Source organism: Prionailurus bengalensis, chromosome D4 (genome assembly GCF_016509475.1).
Source record: "Prionailurus bengalensis isolate Pbe53 chromosome D4, Fcat_Pben_1.1_paternal_pri, whole genome shotgun sequence".
NCBI classification, from domain to species: domain Eukaryota; kingdom Metazoa; phylum Chordata; class Mammalia; order Carnivora; family Felidae; genus Prionailurus; species Prionailurus bengalensis.
The window spans coordinates 86,000,314-86,021,660 of record NC_057359.1 but is presented as its reverse complement, the minus strand read 5'-3'; the positions used below and the strand labels follow the sequence as shown (position 1 = coordinate 86,021,660).

General features: G+C 51.6%; 1 protein-coding gene across 10 annotated transcripts in view; it reads right to left on the bottom strand.

Moving 5' to 3' along the window:
- The window catches only part of RALGPS1 (Ral GEF with PH domain and SH3 binding motif 1), a 275,337-nt gene that overhangs the window by 40,932 nt on the left and 213,058 nt on the right, over window positions 1-21,347 (bottom strand). For all 10 annotated transcript variants that reach the window (XM_043566967.1, XM_043566958.1, XM_043566963.1 and 7 more), the window contains 3 exons: window positions 13,631-13,768; window positions 11,008-11,101; window positions 5,925-5,992 (listed from right to left, as the gene is read on the bottom strand). In XM_043566967.1, coding sequence (XP_043422902.1) covers window positions 5,925-5,992; window positions 11,008-11,101; window positions 13,631-13,768 — 300 coding nt within the window. The remainder of the gene's footprint in view (window positions 1-5,924; window positions 5,993-11,007; window positions 11,102-13,630; window positions 13,769-21,347) is intronic.

The following is a 21,347-nucleotide window of genomic DNA, read 5'->3' as shown; positions in this document are numbered from 1 at the left end:
GCAATGGGGACAGAGCCCAGAGCAATCTGGGACCTGCAAGCGCATCCTGGTTGTCCCATGCATGGGATACAGGCAACCACCAGTCCAGACCCCTGGGCTTAGCGGCTGGCTCTGCTCCTTCCTGCCCCAGCACCTCCCCCTACAGAATACAGATATCAGCCCTCACCTCACAGGGTAGGCGTGAGGGTCCTGAATGAGCACAGGAAGTGCTTACAACAGTGTCTGGCAGCGAGTACAAGCTCAGTGCGCGCTAGCTGCCACCACCACCACCATCGTCGTCGTCGTCGTCGTCATCGTCATCATCATCCAGCCTCTGTTCCCCCACCGCGAACTAGCTGGCGTGGTGGTTTTAACACACGTCCACAAATTCTTGACGTGGTCCCTGTTGAGTGGTAGGGTCTCTGGCCCCTCTCCTTGGACCAGGGTGGACCTTGACCGACAGAGTGTAGTAGAAGCGAGGCTACGTGACTTCCGAGGCGGGTCACGCAGACGCCATGATGCAGCTTCCACCCAGCTCTTGGGACGTTTGCCTTGGGGGAACGCTGCCGTGTAGGAGTCTGACCACTCTGAGCCTGCCATACGGTAAGGAAGCCCAGGCCACGTGGGAGGCCACGTGTACACACGCGTTCTGCCCCAGCCGTGGCCCGTCAACAGCCAGCATCACGCACATCCAGATGATTCCAGCGCCTAGCCGTTGAGTCCCTCTCAACCTTCGACTTTCTGGCAGAGGCCCCGGATATTGTGAAGCAGAGACAAGCCCTCCTGGCTGTGTCCCGTCCTATTTCCTGATCCACAGAACCTGTGCGTGTAACAAGATGATGGTTTTGTGACACTAGGTTCCAGGGTGGCTGGTTATACAGCAGCGGTACCCGGCACAGCTGGTGACTGGTGAGTTGGACTTGAGGTGAGGGCCCTCCGGCTCCCCGTCCCCTGCTCTGCGTCATGCTGTCCCTCCATCGGGACAGCATCAGGGCCCGCCCTATGAGGGCCCGGAACCAGAAATCCTGAGTGGTGAGCATGTGCCAGGTGCCTCAGCCCCGCGAAGTAAGCCCGCGTGAAGTAGTTATTCCTACTGCTGTTTCGCCAACAAGAAAACTGAGGCTCAGAGGGATGAAGCCGATCGCCCGAGGTCCCACAGCTAAGAAGTGCTGGAGCTGGGCTTTGAACTCAGGTCTGCCCGACTCCGAAGCAGGGCTTCTACCCAAGAGGCAATAAAACAAGACACGAAGGTATGTCGAGAGCAGTTCTGAAGGTGCGCGTAGAAAAGGCCGAGGCCCGCGCTCAGGTTTTCCATGGCCCTGCTTTGCTGCCAAGGACTCTTAGAAAACCTGTCAGTTGGTTCAGCCACGTGGGGGCAGGGCTAACAGAATCTGGAAATGTCTTCATCGGTTCCAAGGCACACACAAACATTACTTGCCCTCTCTGGGGGTCAACGTTCTTTATGATTTTTGCTCTCCAGGAAAATATTAGTTCATTTATATAAACGAAACATTACATATAGGGGGATGGGGATTGAAAACGTGGCATTCCTGGCCCTTTTTCCTCCCAGCCCAGAAACTGAGACGGTTTCTCCATTTCCGTTCTCACAGTCTATTTGCTGGTGTGGAGCTGCCGGCACAGTCACTGCCAGGGGTGGAGACGGGGCAGCCGTCTGTGGGGCGCAGGGGTTCTCACAGACACAGAGGGCACAGCATCAGCTCCGGGCCACGCTGGCACTAACCACGGCCTCCGAGAGACCCACGACCGGCTGTTCCCAATGCTAGAGTTAGCGGGTCTCATTGCCTGAGGGGGGTGGGCTGGCTAGAGAAGTGGGCACAGCCGCACAGAAGGGTCAGGGAGCCCACCGGCCATCTCGGTCGTGCTCACGCTGGCCTCCTCGGGCTCCTTCCTGCACCACGCCCTGTGCCCTCACGGCTTCTGCTGCTTGTCTCCTCTGCTAAAGCCTAAGCTCCATGCGGGCAGGTCTCTGCCTCGTTCCACTGGGTACCTGGCTCACTGCAAGCGTCTGGCTCACAGCAGGCCCTTGGCACGTACGTCCGGAGTGCAAAAGCCAATGAACGCATCTTGGGGCCTCTCCTTGGCAGGTGTGGGGGTGGGTGCCTGACTGCTGGAAAGGGAGCCCAGAGCTGTAGCTTGAACCCCCATCCTGAGGAGCTGAGGGAGGCTGCGTTCCTCCCATTCCTGGGACTGCAAGAGGCACATTCCTGTCCTTGGGCCTGGTCGGGCTCCTGCCACGCAGCCCGGTCTGACTGCCAGAGTGGGGACGGCGTCCTGGGAGCTGCCCCTCTGGTCCCGCCCTCCACAGGACCCCTCGGCTGTCCCAGGCCACAGCAGCCTCTCTGTCCTGGGAGAGGCTACGAGGCTGCGGGTGGGAAGCCAGGACCACTGAGTGCATCGGAAGCCTTCCAGACGCTCCCGGGCTCTCTGGTGATCAATGAAAACCTTAACATCCTGCTTCTAGGGTGGGAGCCAGGGCTTTGGAAAACTGGTGGAAAACACGCCTGTGAGCCACTCTCGCACCACCGTGTGAAAACTGCCGCGTCAGCACTTCCCTGGAAGGGAGTGCGGAGTCAGCAGTCGGCGGCCGGAGCTGCTTCCCAGAGCCCTGTGCCCGCAGGGGCCCGGCCAGCAGCTCAGAGTTCCTGCCTGAAGGAGACCCGAGGGCAGGCGAGCAGCTCAGAGATCCTGCCTGAAGGAGACCCGAGGGCAGGCGAGGCGCCCGGCGGCCAGGCTCCGGGGACGCTGGCTGTGGTCCCTACCTCAGGGGGCCTTCAGTGCGGTGGGGAAGGCAGACAGGGGACAAATGTGCACAGGTAACGGTGTCCTTCCCACAGAGGGAAGAGCTGTGGAGAAGCACAGACCGTCCCTGCAAGAGTGTGCAATGCTGGGTTGGCAAACTTTCTGTAAAAAGCCAGATGGTGAATATTTTAGGCTTTGGAGGCCATAGGGTCTCTGTCCCAACTACTCAGCTCGGCCACTGTCAGGGAAGCAGACACAGACAATGTCAACGGATGGGTGTGGTGTGCTCCCATACAAAAACAGGGGCGGGCTGGCCTCGGCCACGGCCCGCCAGCCCCGGTGTTAACTGTTAACAGCCCTGACCCCCCAGCTTGGGAGGGCGGGAGGGTGGAGTCCGCTGGGAGAAAAGTATCCCTGAGGCAGCAGTGTTTCACTAAAACCTGGAGGCTGATTCGGTGACGGAGGCACAATCATAATACCCACGACCATCACACCATCCCAATAACACTACCCTTGATGCGAGTGCTCGGTGTGTCAGGCACTGTGTTTCACACACGGGTTCTCAACACATTCCCACAACAACCCTGTGAGAGAGACACGACAACGCCCACTTTACAGATGGAGAAACCGAGGCTTGGCGGGTGTGCCGGCTATTCTGTGTGCCCCTCAGATGCCGAGTCCTCCTCAGCTCAGCAATCGCTGGAGTGGGTGACACTTTTGCTGTCCCAGGTCCCTCAGCCTAGGGTGCTGGGGTCTCCCCGTTCTTTTTGCAATTCCCATTTCTCCTTCGCTAGTCTCTTCATGTGAGCCGGGCCAGGGGGCGGGGGGGGGGGGGGGCGCAATCTGTTCCCTGCGGGGATTCGGACTGGTGGTGGGTTGATTTGCTGGATTCTGGCCTCTACGGCTAATAAACAACAGAGCCAGAGGGAGGTGATGGTGGCTATAACAGGAGAGTCTGGCGAACCTCGATGAAGCTGGGCCAGGGGCTGGGTCTTGGCTCCTGGGCACTTGTTTCTAAAGTTCATTTATTTATTTTGAAAGAGAGAGAGGGAGAGGGAGAGAGAGAGAAAGGGAAGGAAAGAAAGAGAAAGGGGAGGGGCAGAGAGAGAGAGAGAGAGAGAGAGAGAGAGAATCCCAAGAAGGCTCTGTCCTGTCTGCACAGAGCCCGACGCAGGGCTTGAACTCACGAACACTGTGATCATGACCTGAGCCGAAACCAAGAGTTGGATGCTTAACCCACTGAGCTACCCAGGTGCCCCCGGCCCTCCCCACCGGCACTGGTTTTCATCATAGGCAGGGGTCAAAAGTCAATGCAGCTCCTCCTTTCCTGCCTGAGGCTCAGTGAGAGGCCCAGCTCCTGAGGCCCGCAATTAGCATTGTTAGTTCTCTGAGCCTGGCTCCTGGTCTACAGCTTCCGGCCTAGCAGGGGGAGCCACTGATGCTCAGTGCAGAACTGGGCGGGGGGGGGGGGGGGGGGGGGGGGGGGGGGGGGGGGGGGCGGGGCAGGGGCGGTGGGGGAGCTGGGCTCTTCTTTTGGGAGGAGGTGGGAGGCAGGTGCCCTGATAACAAGCAGCCTGCAGGCCGAGTGGCTGATGCTCGGGAGGCGAGGCTGGCAGCTAAGGCTGCCCGAGCTGCAGGTGGGTGTGTGCAGGGCGCTGGGGAGGGGGAGGCTCTCTGAAGACCAGGCGTGAGGCTACAGCCAGGAGACCCGCTTGTGCTCTAGGCCAGTGCTCACCAAAGGCCCACCCGGAGCCTCGGCCTGCTGCTTCCTCCCTTCCAGTCATTCATCTGTGAACCCTGTGAGGGCTGAGCATCTGTGGAGCACAAGCCTTATGAGGGGAGCTGGAGACTCAACAGGAACTAAGTGAGGCCCAGTGACCAAAGAGAACAATTACAAACTAGGGTGTCATAAAGAAACAAAGAGCTGAAATCAAGTCTCTCCGAGTTTAGAACGACGAGCAAGAGTGGACCATGGAAATATGAGGGAAAAGGCATTCCAGGCATGTGCAAGGAGCCTGGCTGGGGAACTTCCCAGAGGCCTTGCTTCTCTCAAGCAGAGATGAGACTTGAGTTTGACCCGTGGCTGGAGAGAGTCCCTGGAGAGTGGCAGAGCTGACCCCTCAAGCCAAGGCTAAGGCCCCCTCTCTGCCATCTCTCTTCCTGGGCCACGCCTTACCCCCTAGGGCTTTTGCGGCCCATCTCCCCTGCTAAAGCCTAAGCTCCGTGTGGGCAGGTCGTCACCCCGTTCCACTGGGTGCCTGGCTCACAGCAGACCCTCCCACCTCTCTCTGCTCGATGGCTCGTGCACATAGGGAGAGAAAAGGAGGCATGGGCCAGGCGCCGCAGGGGAGGAAGTAATGGAATCACACAGCAGGAAGGAGCACTAGGAGACGAATCCTCGGGCACCGTCCAGAGGGTGGAAAGATAAAGTGTGGCTGTGGGGACTTCTTGACACCTGGGGAAGGCCAGAGACTTGGCTGATCCTGTTAGGGCACGTTAACCAGAAAAGGCGGCAGAGGCCTTGTCCTCAAACTAATCTGAACAAGACTCGGGGGCAGAACGCTTTTCGATTCAAGCCCACTCTCTGCTCCGACTTTGGCATCACCTCCTGAAGACATAGTCTCAAATGGTTAGGGTTTCCTACTGTTCCTTCTATGGCCCTAAACAATTGTTTCGAGTCCTGTTGTTATTTCCCACATCCCTCTGATGGGAACCCTGTCCCCATCCCCCTGATCACTAGGGACACTGTGTATGTCCCAGTATGTGATAAAGCTGATGCTACAGGAAGGTGAGCCCTCTGTGTCTGGTGGCACCAAATACCCAGCACCTTGTGTATCCCTCCAGGGCAGTCAACCTGCACCGGGGGCAGCAGGCCCGATGATAAGTGTCCAGGTGACTCAGAGAAGATCCTAGAGTTTTCCCTACCCTGTGCATGTTCCCAGCCTGGGATCCTGATCTGGCCTCTCTTGGGGCTGTTGGGTCCCAGGCTCTTCCAGGGAGCCCCAGCCCAGAGGCGTCCCACGGGGGCCCCATGGATTAGGAGCCCGGAAGGCTGATGTGCGAGGGCTACGGGACTGCGGAGTCTGCCAACCTACACCTGTGCTCTTGACCCACAGTCAGGGCCAGCCCCGGCAGCCATGCCTGGGCTACCAGCGGTGTGTCCCCACTCGAGGTGGCTACGATACCTGCAAGATCTTCCTTGGAAGAGACCAGTCTCGGAGAGCTGCTTCCTGGTTCGATTCTGAGTGACAGTCTGGAAGGGAAGATTTTTACAAGATCAGAGAGGCTCTGGGGTGTCAGAGGGGGACTGATCACATGTGTGTTCGGAGTCGGGAGACGGGACTGTTGCCAAGGGCTACGGTCTCGGAGCCCAGGAGTACTTTGGGGTCTGCTCCAGATCTCGGCCACTTCCCTGTGTGGTTCCCCACGGCATTTCCATGACCCAGAAACAACGGTTAAGGAAGATACAGTCAAAAGAGTCATCGTGGCTCAGTATCTATTGGGCACAAATGTGTTCGTTCTCAAGACAAGCCCCTGGACTCGGTACGTTTATTGTCCCCAGCTACTAGATGAGGAAACTGAGGAACAGCAAGGCTCGGCGGCTTTCCCAAATCTGTGGGCTAGCAAGGGGCGGGCAGGCAACCAAAGCCAGGACTGTCTGACCTGAAATCAGAGTTTCTAATCATCACACCGCACCCCCTCTTGGACACCCCCAGGCAGGCACAAGGCAATGGATGCATCATGAGGACTGGCACCTCAACGTTGTTATTTTTAAAGCACTGATTAAGAACTTCTGGGAGAAGATGGCAGAGTGAAGCCAGATGCCAGACGCCACGCCCCCACCAACAAAACCAACAAATAGTTATATAGGCTTAGGGGTAGAAGAACTTACCAGATGCAACTCAGCAAGAAAAGGGGCATGAACTGAAGCCATGAACTTCAGAAACTTGCAGCCAAGGAAAGAAAAAGGATTGTAGAGTTTGACCAAGAGGCGTAACGCAGCACGGCTCCTATCCTGCCCTCCGAGGCTTCTCGGTAGGTGTTGGTGAGAAGCGGATGAAATGGGTGGACGGCATGTGGATATGCTGACGGAAATGAAGGCTCCATTGAGGGGGTGATTTGACACCTGAGGGCATCCAGGACTGCCCACCTGGGTGGCTCAGTCGGTTAGGCGTCCGACTTCAGCTCAGGTCATGATCACGCGGCTCATAAGCTCGAGTCCTGCGTCAGGCTCTGTGCTGACAGCTCAGAGCCTGGACGCTGCTTCCGATTCTGTCTCCCTCTCTCTCTGCCCCTCCCCCACTCATGTTCTGTCTCTCTCAAAAGTAAATAAACACTTGAAACCTGAGGGCATGGGATACAGTCCCCTACAAGGTGGAGGAAACCTTAATGCAGGCCTTTTAATGGAGCCCGGTATCTAAAACACACTGCGTGCTCCCAGTGCCTCCTTGGAGCCTGAGCCCTGTGTTCCCCCAGCCTACCGAAGAAGAGAAAGACTTTAAGAACCTTGACCTAACAGCACAGCAGGAGGAAAAGCCAGCCCATCTCACACACGTGGGAACAGGGTCAGATGTCACCTCCCTCCATCAGAGCCATGGAATACCCAGATGGAGCTTCTCAAAATGCGAGCAAGCAAAAAGAATTGGTGTGGCAAGCTAGCAAATGTCCTCTCACACAAAAAAGGAGAGAGAATAGAGTAGAGCACTGCCCAGATTGCTCGGCCCAGGAGGCAGCCCTGAGGAACACAAGGAAATCCCCCAAGTGCTTTGAGCAGAACAGCTTATTCAGAACATGGGTTGAATAAAGCAAGACCTGAAAAATGAGATGGCACAAAGGAGTTAGATGAAAAGGGAGCCTGGGGTCCTAGGGGACCAATCAAGGACCAAATGAATAGGTCATCTGGGTGTCTGTCAATGAAAAGACAGAGATTATTATAGCCACTAGAAAGAAGCTGGGGGACATGGAAAGCAGAGAGCACCCAACGTATGGATGCCCGGAGTCCTTGAAAGAGGAAAGCCAAGAAATGGCACAGAAGAAGTCAAAGATAACCCAAAGAATCACTCTGAATTGAAAAAAGAGCACGCCAGGTTCCAGGGAAATTTGGTACAGAACCCTCGGAGCCATTCCTGTTGTTGTGCTTTTGAACTTCAAGGAATCCTTTACCCACCAGGCAGATAAAACAAGTCACTTGCAAGAGGAAAAGGATCAAACTGGCTCAGACTTCTCTACAGAAGAAGGGTCCGCGAGTCCTGGGGGAGAGACGCAAAGGCGTGTGGCCCAGCAAGGGGAGGCCTGGTCACCTGCGGATGTTTTCACAGGGGAAATCAGAGCATGTGGGACTTGTGAAAACCTGCTTCGTGATGAAATGCAGCTAAATAAGGGAGTCATTAAAACAAAGACTCCAGGAATGGGAAAACTGTGGAAGAACACAGGTGGTAAGAATTGAATCTGTTTAGAAACACTAACCAGTAGGAATTATGGTTCTTGAACATGATGTGTATGTTATAAACTTGGACTGTGTAGTAATAATAACACAACTAACAAAAAATTGGATGATGGTGAAGGGGAGGTGAAGGGGGCAGAGGACTGATGTTCTCATCTTTCCTAACCAGTCAACTGACCTTGTGCACGGCAGAGACCCAGTGAAAACAGAACTCACTGACTCAAGCGTCTTCATGTTTTTCCTGACCTCTCTTGTTAATTTTAGAAGACCCTTTTAGGAAATTATATCTCTTGTGCTGAAGAAATATTTATTTGAAGAGCAAGCAATTCCTTACATTTTATTTCAGTTTCTGGTTAAGTTAAAATACTTCCAATTAAAAATAGCAAGTGTAGCATGGTCCAATTTTAATAAATTCTATCATTCCATCCATCTGTCCATCCTTCTCTATGTCTGTCTGCACTTCCTGTGCATAAAAAAATGTCCAAAATTTTGTTCACTTAATGCTAAAGGTCATGTTTTCTAGGTAGTAGGAATTTGGGTAAATGTTCTTAAATAAAATGAAGTAGATGAAGAGTCAAGAAAAACAAAGCACTGTTTGGGCCCCTTGGCACAGTGTCTCCAAAGCAGATGGGGACAAGGTGTTAGAAATGCTTTGTCGGGGCACCTGGGTGGCTCAGTCGGTTGAGCATCTGACTCTTGATTCTGGCTCAGGTCATAATCTCGCAGTTTATGAGTTTGAGCCCTGCATCGGGCTCCGTGTAGACAGCGCGGAGCCTGCCTGGGATTCTCTCTCGGCCTCTCCCCGTGTTCTCACACTCTCTCTCAAAATAAGTAAATAAAATAAAAAATAAAATAAAATAAAATAAAATAAAATAAAATAAAATAAAATAAATACGACAAAATAAAGAAATGCTTTGTCATCAGGTAATAATGAAGCCACTGGGTCCTTTCGGATGGGGAGCAAGTTTGGGGCGTGAGTTGGGCCGTGGAATGTGGGTTCCTCACATAGAATCACAAGCCCTGCATGTCCTGTGTCACCCAGAGCCAGGGCCTCTCTGGGGAGGGACCCTCTCAGCGGTCTGGGCCCTGGGGGTGAGAGTACAGGCTTCTTCCCTTGGCTTGCCCACTTGGACCACAACAAAGGGCCTTTGTAACATCCAGGCTGACTGTTGTTTAGCAGTAAGTGCTGGGGGTGTTCAATGTCCTTCAGAATGGAAGGAGTAATTACTCACAACCTACAGCTTGTCCAAGGATTATCTCATGGTCAGAAGTATTTATAGACCATTTTTCTCCTTAAAGGATATTAGTGTTAATGAAAAACTGCTGTCTCTTTAATTGTACTACTGGCACATGAATGGAAAATATTATCCCAGAACCTAAATGGGAATAATTTCACACTCCAGGGTACTCTTTTTAGGAACAGCAAATGCTTTGTAAGTAAAATGAGCTTAACTGGTGGCAAACATAATTTTAATGGCCATCTCTCGCCTTCATCTGTTGTTGTTAATGATTATGTGATAGATCAAAATTTCGTATTATACTCTGCTTTAGTAAAATATTATACCATAACAACTAAAGACATTATTATGTCTATGCTCCCAAAGACGGCTAATTATTAGAACCACCTAGGGAGCTTTGAGAAAATACAAATTTCCAGGCTCTACCACAAACATATGGTTGGTTATAAAGCTTCCCAGGTGACTCTGATTCACAGCCAGGGCTGAGAACGACTACTGTAGACGTGGCCAGATGTGGAGCTGTTTGAACAGCCGTCCCCAAGGCTCTAGTGAGCAAATCAGGAGTAACCTGGGAGTGTCCCTAGTGACCACGGTTCTCTATAGTTTTCAGTGACTTTGGTGAAGACCAAGTAACCAAACTGGCCAAATTTTCAGACATGAAACAGGAAGAGATTAAAAGAAAAAACAAAAAACAACAACGCATTGAATAACGGGATCCAAAGGAACACGGCATGCTGGAAGCAGCCAATAAGATGAGATTTGAAAGAATCCACTGGAAAGTTGACAATTCAGGGGAAATGATCAGTTACAAGATGGCTGAGCCTTGTCTTGATAGATCAGGTCGCACGAAAAGCACTGAGGCTCACAGTTGGCCTCAAGCTGAAAATGAGCCAAGAGGATGTCCAATCAATGTGGCAGACAGAGTTGATACGAAAAATCCTCCTTCTCCCTCTAAATACCTAGACATGCTGGATAAGTTCCCAGGTGGCACAAATGAAGACAGAACTGAAAGCCAGAGTGGGGTGAGTGGAAGATGAGAGCAAAGGACCCACAGGGGTCTTCAGGGACCTGAGTCTACTCCAAAGGGCTGCACGGGATGGAGACGGGGCCTCGGCCAGTCCTGGATGGCGAGAGTCCTGCAGAAAGCCGGGGCCACGGGGAGCTGCCTCATCCAAGAGACAGGCTCTTGGAGGACTCTGTTTGCCAGCCAGCAAACAGAGTATGTATGGCTGGATGTATGGCTAGGATGCTGTCCTTCCAGCCAGCACTGTGAAGGGGGGAGTCACTCGCGAGAATCTGGAGCACAGAGCCTGCGCCATGGAGTCTAAGTTCCCATCACCCATGCGATGTGGGTAAGCCAGGCTGAGAAGTTCACAGAACACCTTCCTCAGAACACGGAGCCTGGGTGGCTGGGGCAGAGCTAAGCGGGAGGAGATGCTCAGACCGTACCGCTTTGGCCTCTGTGGGGCCAGAGGTCACACGACATGCCCGTGCCTGAGTGTGCCGGCGTGGTGCTGCCGGAGTGAAGTAGTGACATCACCAGCCAATCGCTGGTCCCCAAGGGCCAGGCCAGGGGCGGGCACTTACTTGTAGTTGTCGTCCTCCACAAACTTCTGGAGCTCTTCGATGTAGCGTACAGACTTCAGGTACTTCTGCACGTGGGGCAGGGTTGTGAGGTGATCTGCAAAACACGGATGAAACCCAGAGGCTTCAGTCTCTCCCCACTTCCAGGCACCGTATGAGAAGTGGGCCACATACCCTGAAATCACCACAGGTCCTTGGCTGGGGAGAGAAAGGCCTCCAGAACAGACCAGAGCCAGGTGTTTGTGCCCTAAAACAGGTTTCCGTGGGGTAACTGGGCAGGCCTCCCACCCCCTGCATGACAAGAATGCAAGATGAATGAACAAGGCCCATCCAGCCTGGTGTGGAGGTCCAACCCAGGTCCTAGCACAGCTTGAGAGTCTGGCCCACGGGCAGGAGCTGCTCCATCCAGGGAAGGAAGGGCGGGGTCTAGACGCCTGGCACCTGCTGTGCCGGGCTAGGTACCAGGTGATTTCCAGAAGTCATCTGCTTTAACCGTCACGCCTGCCTCACTGGGGGGAAATAACGTGCCTGTTGCACAGAGAAAGAAACTATGGCAACTGGCAAAGATCACATCACTGAGAAGTGGCGGAGCCAGGTTTCGACTCCGTCCCTGGAAGCCTTGGCCACGTCACACAGCCTCGTTGCCAGAGTGACTGATGTCAGACGCTCCCCACAGAACTCCACGGTCACTATTCCAAGGGGGCCGAAAACTCCGTGGTCCTCTCCGCCATTCCTCATGGGGAGGGACAGAACAAGTTAAGGGAAGAAGGGGAGGCACTAAAGGGAGGAGATGGGGGTAGGGAAGGGCCCTGGCTCTCAGGGACGTGCGTCCAGGTGCTGTGAGGAGCCCCTGTGAGCTCCCCTCAGGGAGCTTCGCCCCTCAACTGTGAGATTTGGAACAGATGCTCTTGTATCTCTAGAGCCTGTGTTCTTTTTAAAAAAAAATTTTTTTTAACGTTTATTCATTTTTTGATAGAGAGAGAGAGAGAGAGAGAGAGAGAGAGAGAGAGAGTGAGTGGGGGAGGGGCAGAGAGAGAGGGAGGCACAGAATCCGAAGCAGGCTCCAGGCTCTGAGCCGCCAGCACAGAGCCCGACGCGGGGCTCGAACTCACGGACCGTGACATCACGACCTGAGCCGAAGTCGGACACCCAGCCGACTGAGCCACTCAGGCGCCCCTGTAGAGCCCGTGTTCTTGCCCGAAAGTGGGGATGATGACACCTGCTTCCCAAAGCTGATGATAGAGAAGATGCAGGTATGGAGGTGACAGTGGTATGAGGATTTATTGAACTCTACTCAAATGTTGGAATGCGATAAGGGCTCTGCGTGCACTACGTCCCCACTGCTACTGATGGGAAAACCTCAGACTTAGGAGAAAGTGACTTTTCAGGAGGCAGAGCTGAGATTTGAGCTTGAGTCTGACCCCAAAGCCGCGTGTGTCACTGCCCTGCAGGCTGGCAGGACAGTGAGGGCTGATGTACTTGTGAATGGAAAAGGGCCTGGGCGGGGGAGGACTGCACGGGGAGCCCGGGCCCCCTGCCGCTCTGCTGGTCAGGACAGCTGATCTGGAAGTGCCTGTGGAGGGGGCCTTTGGCTTCAACAAGCCCACCCTGCAGAGCCCCACCCTGGCTTCCCCATGGCCTTCCCCAGTGGAGGCTGTCAGTTTTCTCATGCCCTGTGAACTGTAGGTGGGGTTGGTTTCTTTCCTGTCCCCCTTTGCTGCTTCCAGACTTTTTACTCCTCCACCCTCTTCTGAAAACCCTGCCCCACAGAGGCCCATTCCTGCAGCTCTACCACCCATCCCTCTCTTCCTTGCTGACCTCTCCCGGCTGGCACCCTGGTCGTTCCCGCCCTTTCCTGGAGGACTTGGGCACCTGGCTCACAACGTAGTTGCACACGGCGGAGTCCGCCATCATCCTGGGGGAAGTCGACACCTGCATGGATGCCCCACCCAGCGTTCTGACTTCTCAGTTCCTCAACCTCATCTTCGACAACCATCAATCACACTTTGGATCTGGTCATGTGGAGCAGAGCCTGGCTAGTTTTCACCAAGTCATTTCCCTTTTCCTTCCAGGCCCACAGCTAGATTACATTTCCTAGCCTCCCCAGCAGAAATGATGAGCGTTATGTACAAATGTGGCCCATAAAATCTACTCTTGGATGATTCTCTCTCTTCCTGCATCTGCCAGGTGGATGTGGAGTCCACTGGAGGTCTCTAAGGCCAGGGGACATAGTGGAGCCACAACGTGGAGAAATCTGGGTCCCTGAATCCTCCTGGAGGAGACCTGCCCAGGGGCTGCCCACAAAGCTCTTCGTGGATGAATGACCTGGGAGCCAGAAAGACCTGGGCGCTGCCAACCCCCAGACGCATGATCTTAGACAAGCGACTGAACAATCTTCAGCCTCGGTCTCCTTGTCTGTAGCACAGAGATGGGAACATCTAGTTTTCATCATCTTTGAAGATCAAGCCTGTGGGTAAAGGGTCCTGCACATGGCAGGTGCTCAAGATATTAAAATGAAGAGCTTTGTGGGGACCACCTGGTTCCCAGAGCTTTCTCACTGATGAGGTGCCGAATCCAAACTTCAGTGATGTAAGATTTCACAATTCCAGCAACCAGGGGTACTAACCGTAGCTGCAGGAAACTTGTAAATCAGCGATTATTCGGAGAATGTTGTTCATCTGATTGGATCTTTGTTCGTTTTCCATGATGCTGCCTGAGGCAGGATATGCAGAATCAATGTAGATTAAATCCAGAAGATAGATCCCTAAAATTAAAGAAGATATATAGTAATGGTGGGCACTCGCCATGAATCAGAACAAAACAGCACAAAATAGCACCACTGTGCTAGAAGGTATAAGGGGTGGCTCACGGAAAATCGAGATATAATTCTGACTTCAATTCCAATCCCGACTGCTAATCTCTCACATAGATGGCTCAAATGTAATCAAATATCTGAGTGACAACCAAAATGAATACTGGCAAGATTTCAGCATTGCTAGTTCATACAGCCTCCAGCCACAAGGGTTTTCACCTGTAACCCAACTGGAAAATCAGATAGATACTTGTATATTTCACCAACCAATGACATTTAATAGGTTCCAAAGTGTCATAACCAGGACAACGCCCATTTGGACTAAATTCATTTAAAAAATTTTTTTTCATGTTTTTATTTATTTTTGAGACAGAGAAAGAGCATGAGCAGGGAAGGGGCAGAGAGAGAGGGAGACACAGATCTGAAGCAGGCTCCAGGCTCTGAGCTCTCAGCACAGGGCCCGACACGGGGCTCGAACCCACAGACCGCGAGACCATGAACTGAGCCGAAGTCGGACGCTCAACCAACTGAGCCACCCGGGGGGCCCTGAATTCGGTTTTTTATTTATTCACTTAGCTATGTGTCTATTTTTCTATGTACACACACACACACACACACACACACACACGCTAAAATCACGAATTAACTACGACAAAAGATGAAATCAAAAAAGCAACAACAGTCCTTGGTACAAAGAACAAAGGCTAGACAGAGAATTCTACTGAGGGAGCTTAATAAGAAAATATCATGTGACATGAAAACATTGCTATGATAGGTCAGTGGTGAGCCTTAGCACAGCCTCCTGGCATCATCCCAGCTGGAATTTGGGACAAGCCACCTGGCCAGGGATGGGAGAGGAGAACTGGCTGTACAGCATGATCCACACTCCAGGCTATCTGGGGTTGTGCATGGACAATGTTGGCATATCCCCCCCGCAGCCCTCCATGAGCACTACCACTACGTCCACACTACCGGTGGGCTGAGCAGGAGCAGCGATGTAAAACAGAATTCAAGGCAGGAAACACTGGAGAAGGCAAAAAGGAGTGACTGACCGATGTTAACGAAAAGTGCAGTTGATTGAGAAGATCTAATGACTACAAGTTTCTACACACAAAGCAACATTGCATCAAAATATATAAAGCAAAACACTGCCAGAAAGGAGGTGAATTCAACAAAGCCACAATTATAGAGAGAGCTTCGGCATGTCTCTTCCAGAATGTGTGTGTGTATGTGTGTGTGTGTGTGTGTGTGTGCATGTGCGTGTATGCACCTACAAGATATACACAGATATACAGATATATGTACATACCTGTGCATATATGAATACTGACTCACAAAGTTAACAAGGTTATATAAATGAAAACATCAGTCTTTTCAAATACCCATGGGATACTTACAGAAATTGGTTATATATTAGAATATAAAGAAATGCTCATTAAGTTCCAAAAAGTAAATTTAGGAATCAACAATAAATATAGAAAAAATTCTAACTGATTAGAAAATACACACACACACACACACACACACACACTCTCTCTCTCTTTCTCTCTCTCTCTCTCTCTCTCTCTCTCTCTCTCTCTCATAAGCAACTCTTGGGTCAAAGGAAAAGCAGAAAATAGAAAACAAAAAAATCACTTGAAGATAATGTCAGTAAGAGCAGTGCATATCAAAATCTGACCAAATCTGAGATCTGACCAAAGTGGTACTCAGAGGAAAATTTATAGCCTTAAAAGTTTACTATTAACTACTGAGACTTACTATAGATGTAGTTAGCCAGGTATTTATTGTAAAAGTTGTGAGTATTTTGCATGGATGGACAATGTATAATGACTTATACATTCATTACCTTATTAATCCTTACAACAACCCATTTTACAGAGGAGGAAAAGGAAATGCAGAGGGGAAGCATAACTTGCTCCGGGCCACACAGCTGGTAAGTGATGGAGGTGGGGGTCGCACCCAAGCCCGCCTCCCCACAGCACAGGCTTCCTGCCACCACAGTGGACTGCTGGTGCTGGATACCATGAGTCATTCGTCTGCTTTAAAAATAGCTACGCATTGTTATGGGAAACCATTAAATCACAGAAACATATGCTAGCACTTCTAATAGGAGCCATTTCCACTTCCTTTCTTTCTAGTGGCACCATGTTTCCAAAATTTTAATAATTAGAAATAATTTCCCTTGTATGGAAGCTCCAAGCTTGGTACGTTGAAATCCACACATGTATTCTACCTTTGGATCTTGTCTTTCCTCTCCCTTCTTAAAAATGTAATTCAGCTACCTCCCCAGGGATTCAGCAGTGGCAACCCTGAGAGTCCCTTTACTGCTTCAACCACAACACAAAGTACCCTCTGGTGCTGAGCATGATGTGGCGGGATAGGGGACCCGTGGCACCTTTGTTCCAGTTGCAGATTCTGGGCAGATCTGAACCCAGCCGACTGAGTGGCAGAATGAACACTTGGCCAGGAGCAGAGACACTGGGGAGCAGGAAAAGGGAGAAAACTGAGGCTTCTGGAGGCTCTGCTACAAGCTGGGAACTTATCTCCTTACTCACGTGACCCTGCCATCAACCCCTGAGGGTTGAGGAGAAAACTAAAGCTCGGAGAGATTAAGAAACCTGTCTGGGCCTCACAGCGGGCGCGTGGGATTGCAGCCCAGGTCTGTCTGGCTCCCGCCCCTGTGTTCCGACCCACTCACTGGCCCTCAGACACACATGGGGAATCGGCTCTTCTGAAATAACACCCTCAGCATGGAAGGCTTGCTTTGTGTCGTCCTGCGAGGACTGCTTCTTCTCAGGTCCCTGGCTGTGAGAACAGAGGCCAGGAGAAGCTCTCCTTCGAAGGAGTGGCACCCCATTTCTACCCCCCAGCTCCCGCTTGCACCCTGGGGACACGGGGAGCTCACTACTTCATCAGAGATCATTCCACTGTGCAGACTCCAATGCTACCCCCTGTCTACCCCCCCAGGACGTGGGAGTACAGGCCAATGCCGTGATGCACTGAGGACTAGGGGATGCGTGGAGCGGGGTGTCTCCTCCCAAAGGCCTGTCCCCAGCGACCAGGGCAGACCCTGAGCCCCGGCAATGCCTGGACAGAAACTCCATCTCAACAGCCTTTTGGTTCCCAAGACAAAAGCTACTCCAAAGGCAGCAAATCTTTTACAGTTAATACTGTGCAAATCCAGAGAAATCTTTTCAGCATTGTTATTAGCCCATAGCTGGAAATATTTAAAAGCCTAAATCATAATGAAATCATAGGCACAGCCACCTCCCACTTGTACTATGCCAGTGCTGTGCTAAGCCCCACATACAGTTAGCACTCACCACAACGGCAATATGATACTTATTTGTATCGTTCATGTATTTAATGTCTGATTCTCCCCATCAGACTTAAAACTCATCAGAGCCAGGAAGTGGGTCTCGCTCCAGAGCTCAATCCCCAGCAGCTGGAACAGAGCACACAGGGGCTGCGTGGTAAACATTAGCTGAATGAAGGAATGCATGAATAAAGGCATATTTTATGTAAGCCACACAATCACATCATGAAACACATTATGCTCTCATTGTACAGCTGAGGGAAGAGACACTGAGAGTCAAGTGATAACAATAATAAAACACATTTCATGAATGTGTTTAAAATGTAGCATTTATTTTTTTTAATTACTTTTTTTCATTTGAAAAGTTTCAGGTGTAAAACACAGTGACTTGACAAGTTTATACACTGTGCTGTGTTCACAAGCATAAGCTGCCATCTGTTACCGCACGATGCTACTACAACACCAGCAACCACAATCATGCTGTGTCTTCCATCCCCGTGACTTACTCACTCCACCACTGGACGCCTGTATCTCCCACCCGCCTTCACCCTAAAATATACTAAAATTAATTTAATGTTTGAATAAACAATAATAATAAAACTGAGCACTTACTATGTGCCGGGTCCTAAACTAAGAGCTTATATTGCCCATATTATGCGTTCGTGACAATAACACAGCTGTCAGGGAGGTTTTAGCTCGATTTTTACAGAAGAAACCGAAGCTAAGAGAGTTGCATGGCCTGTCTGAGGCCACCCAGCTGGGAAATGGCCGAGGCAGCATTCAAACACACGTCTGTCCATCCAGGCTGCCATACTGTCAGGCCTTCCTTTACCCCAGACAGATCTCCTGTTGCCTGACAGACGCCGAGGCAAGAAAGGGGCATAGCGGAGGTCCCCAGGCTATGTCTCTCCCTGCCCACTTTCCCCTGTGGGGTTAACACTCTCCAAGAGGGCTCACGACTGTATTGTGGCCACCTCTCCTGCGCACACCTTCCATCTCCTCCCCACCGGCACCCTGGCACTCATCGTGGCATATCTGTCCCAGGTCTCATCGTCACTGGGCCCACCCAGGCCTGGCGGCCCTGCCAGCTATGCCACATGACAGGCAGCAGTGGCGTTAAGTGGGACAGTGTGGGGCTTGGAGCCAGGAGACTTGGAACCCTGGCTTTGCCACTTACCAGCTGGGTGGCCTTAGGCAAGCCTTTCACCTCCCGGGACCTCAGTTTCTTGACTGTGATTGGGGTAACGAAGGTGATCCTGAGAGGCCTCCTGGCCCGGGGCCTGGACCACTGAGGTGCCCAAGAAGCTGAGTTGACCCTGAGCCTGCCTCCATGGCCGGGCCCCACTTGGAAGAACGTCGGGACGCCCATGGGAGGGATGCACCCAGCTGGGTTTGCCATAATCATGGATGACGCCCAGATGCCGACCACGTGGTGGCCACCCACCTCAGACGGGCCAGTGCTGGGAGATTCCGTCTGGATTGGGACGGCACAGCTGGGATGTCTCAGCTCCCGTCCTATTTATTACAGAGTTCCTGCAGCAGATGATGCTGTGTTAATGGCCTTGTTAAGATGGACAGTAATTGGGCCAGCCACCGGCCCTGGCTGCCACAGGGTTGAACAACGCCAGAGCCCAGGGCTAGACTGGGAGGTGCAGACGCGTTGGGGGAAACATCTGTAATAGTAACAGCCATGGTCTGCGACAGGAGAGGGTGGCCTTACCTGTACCACCTTGCTCTCACAGCAACCAGGACAGAATGTACTCTCACTCTCCCATTTTACATATTAGGAAATGGAAGCTCAGAGAGGTGAAGTGGCTTGTTTAAGATCACACAGCTCGCAAGTGAGGGGATCAGGATTTGAATTCAGTCTTGCCTAACTCAAAAAATTTGGAACAGAGAGCCATGCCGAGGGCTGGGGGCTGGGAGTCCCTGGCTGGCACAGGGGCGAGAGGGTCCCAGCCACCCGTGCTGTGGCCTGTCCCACTCCCAGAGGATGCTTCTGGCAGCTGCCATCTGCCCCATGGCTTGCCCACTTGCAGACTGGACCTCCTCGGAGATGGACAGCCACCCAGAACATCCTTCTGTTCTCCCTCCTTCCACGCCCCACACAGGGCCTGGTGACGCTCTGCGGCTGCAGATATGAGTGCCAACCAGACTGTCACAGTGGGGCAGAGAGCCCCAGGGCCAGTGGTGAGCAGCCCTCTGCTGGCTCTGCTGTGGACGCCCTCCACAGCTGGGCTGGTCCCAAGCCTGGGGGCGTGTGGCCAAACCTTCCTGCCTGTGAATGCAGGCCCCCCACCAGGGGTGTCCACAGGACGCCCCGGCCCTGAGGAGGGAGTTCCAGGCTGACAAAGGAAGTGCTCTCCTGAACAGACACTTTCTCTTAAGCTGAGAGACACCCATGGTCCGTGGCGCAGAGCCCGCTAGAAGCCGGGCGCCCTCAGCCTCCCAGGGCCAGAACCCGCGGCTGGCACCAGGGCTCTGCCGCAGCCCAGAAACTCACTGCTCTCTTGTTTCTCCCATCGCCACCCGCCTCACTGCCATCCCGAGGCGGGTTTTGGTTTTTCTCACACAGCTATCTATTTAATGAGGAAAATTCTGCTATGTTGAGGGGAAAAAAGAAAAAACCTCCACAGCATAAAAATATGCCACATTTCCATCTTACACTTTGCATTTTCTCTCTCCTTCTCCTTTAAGGTTTGAGATGAAAGACTTTTTTCCATGTTCTCCTGCTCTGCCTTGAAAAGATCACTTTCCAACTTCAGACATGAGGAACACTGGCACCCAGAACTATACTTGTGTGGTTTGATCACATACGCTGTCTTGATAAATTCCAAATGAAGTAACAAAGCAGCCCTCATTAGGGTTTCTTTCTTTCTTTTTTTAAGAGAGCACAAAGCAATTCCGTCTGCTGCAGAGGAGATGTCAGCAGGCAGATCACGCTCCCCATCAGATGCAGAAAACTACGGGTATTAATTAGTGCCCACTCATTAGTATATCAATCATGCAAAACACGGACTTCAGAACAAATCCTCACTTAAAGAAGTTTCCTTATATGAAACGTGTTGGAAGCTCACCAACGTCGAGACAAATATTTCCTAGGTCTGCAGGAAGGGGGCGGGCCTGGGGAAGTCACACGTCAGGTGGTCAGAGACCATGTTTCTTGGATGAGCACATGGCCTTGTTTATTTCTTGGTGTTGAGGCTAATGCATCACAAAGGCACGTGGGCAGTCTTGCAGCCCGCACAGAATCCTGGGGTCCTAGGGCAGCCAAATCTCCTCCCAGCTCCCTGAGGTGAAATGAGGAGAAAACCACAGATCCTCTCATGCCATAGGGATTACCTAGTAATCTACAGATGTAGTGGGATAACCTACTGTTTGCTCGTGTTCTCTAGGGAGCCATGGGACCGTATCGCATGTGCCAGTATTCTGATCAGCAGTAAGAAAGGGCGTGAGGAGAAGGTATTAATCCGGTTAGTATTATTTGGCTTGTTTTGTGCTGGACACGGTGCAAAGTAAATTATGTGTATTATCTCATCAAACCCTTCAACAATTCTATTGGCGGCAGCAAAGACACTGGCACCTGTGTCTGCCTAACATCCACTCCCAGCACTTTTGGAAAAGGCCCTGAATTTTTCTCTGGGGGAAACTATACCTCCCATACTCATAATCCATGTGGTTTTGGTAACCCTGGAACGATCCCATTCCCTCCCTGCCCCACGGGTAAAAACAAATTGTAAAAATGAACCATTTGGGTACGAAAAAATACTCCCAGTAATTCAGAGATGAAGGAAGAAATTAAAATTAAAATCACAAACTACCTACATAGAGGGTGTAGCCAAAGCTACCAAATTCTACTCAGAGAAAAATCTATAGCCACAAATGTGTACACTGATAATTAAGAAAGGTAAAAAAGAAATGAACTTAGTGTTGATTACAGAGGACTAGAAAAAGAACAAAACAAAGCAAAAGAAAAGTGAGAGAAAGTAATAAAAATACAAAAGCAGAAATAACAAGTTAGAAAAAAGTAAGGCCTCTAGGGTAATAAATAAAACTCAAAGTTGGTTCTTTGAAAAAGTCAAAGTAGACAATTCTTGGTATGTATGATGAAAGGGAAAAAAAAGAAAGAAAATGCAGATGTATAATGTTAGGGATGAGAGAGAAAAAGTATGATTCCAAATATGGAGGGGATGCTAAAATAGCAGTATGTGTCAT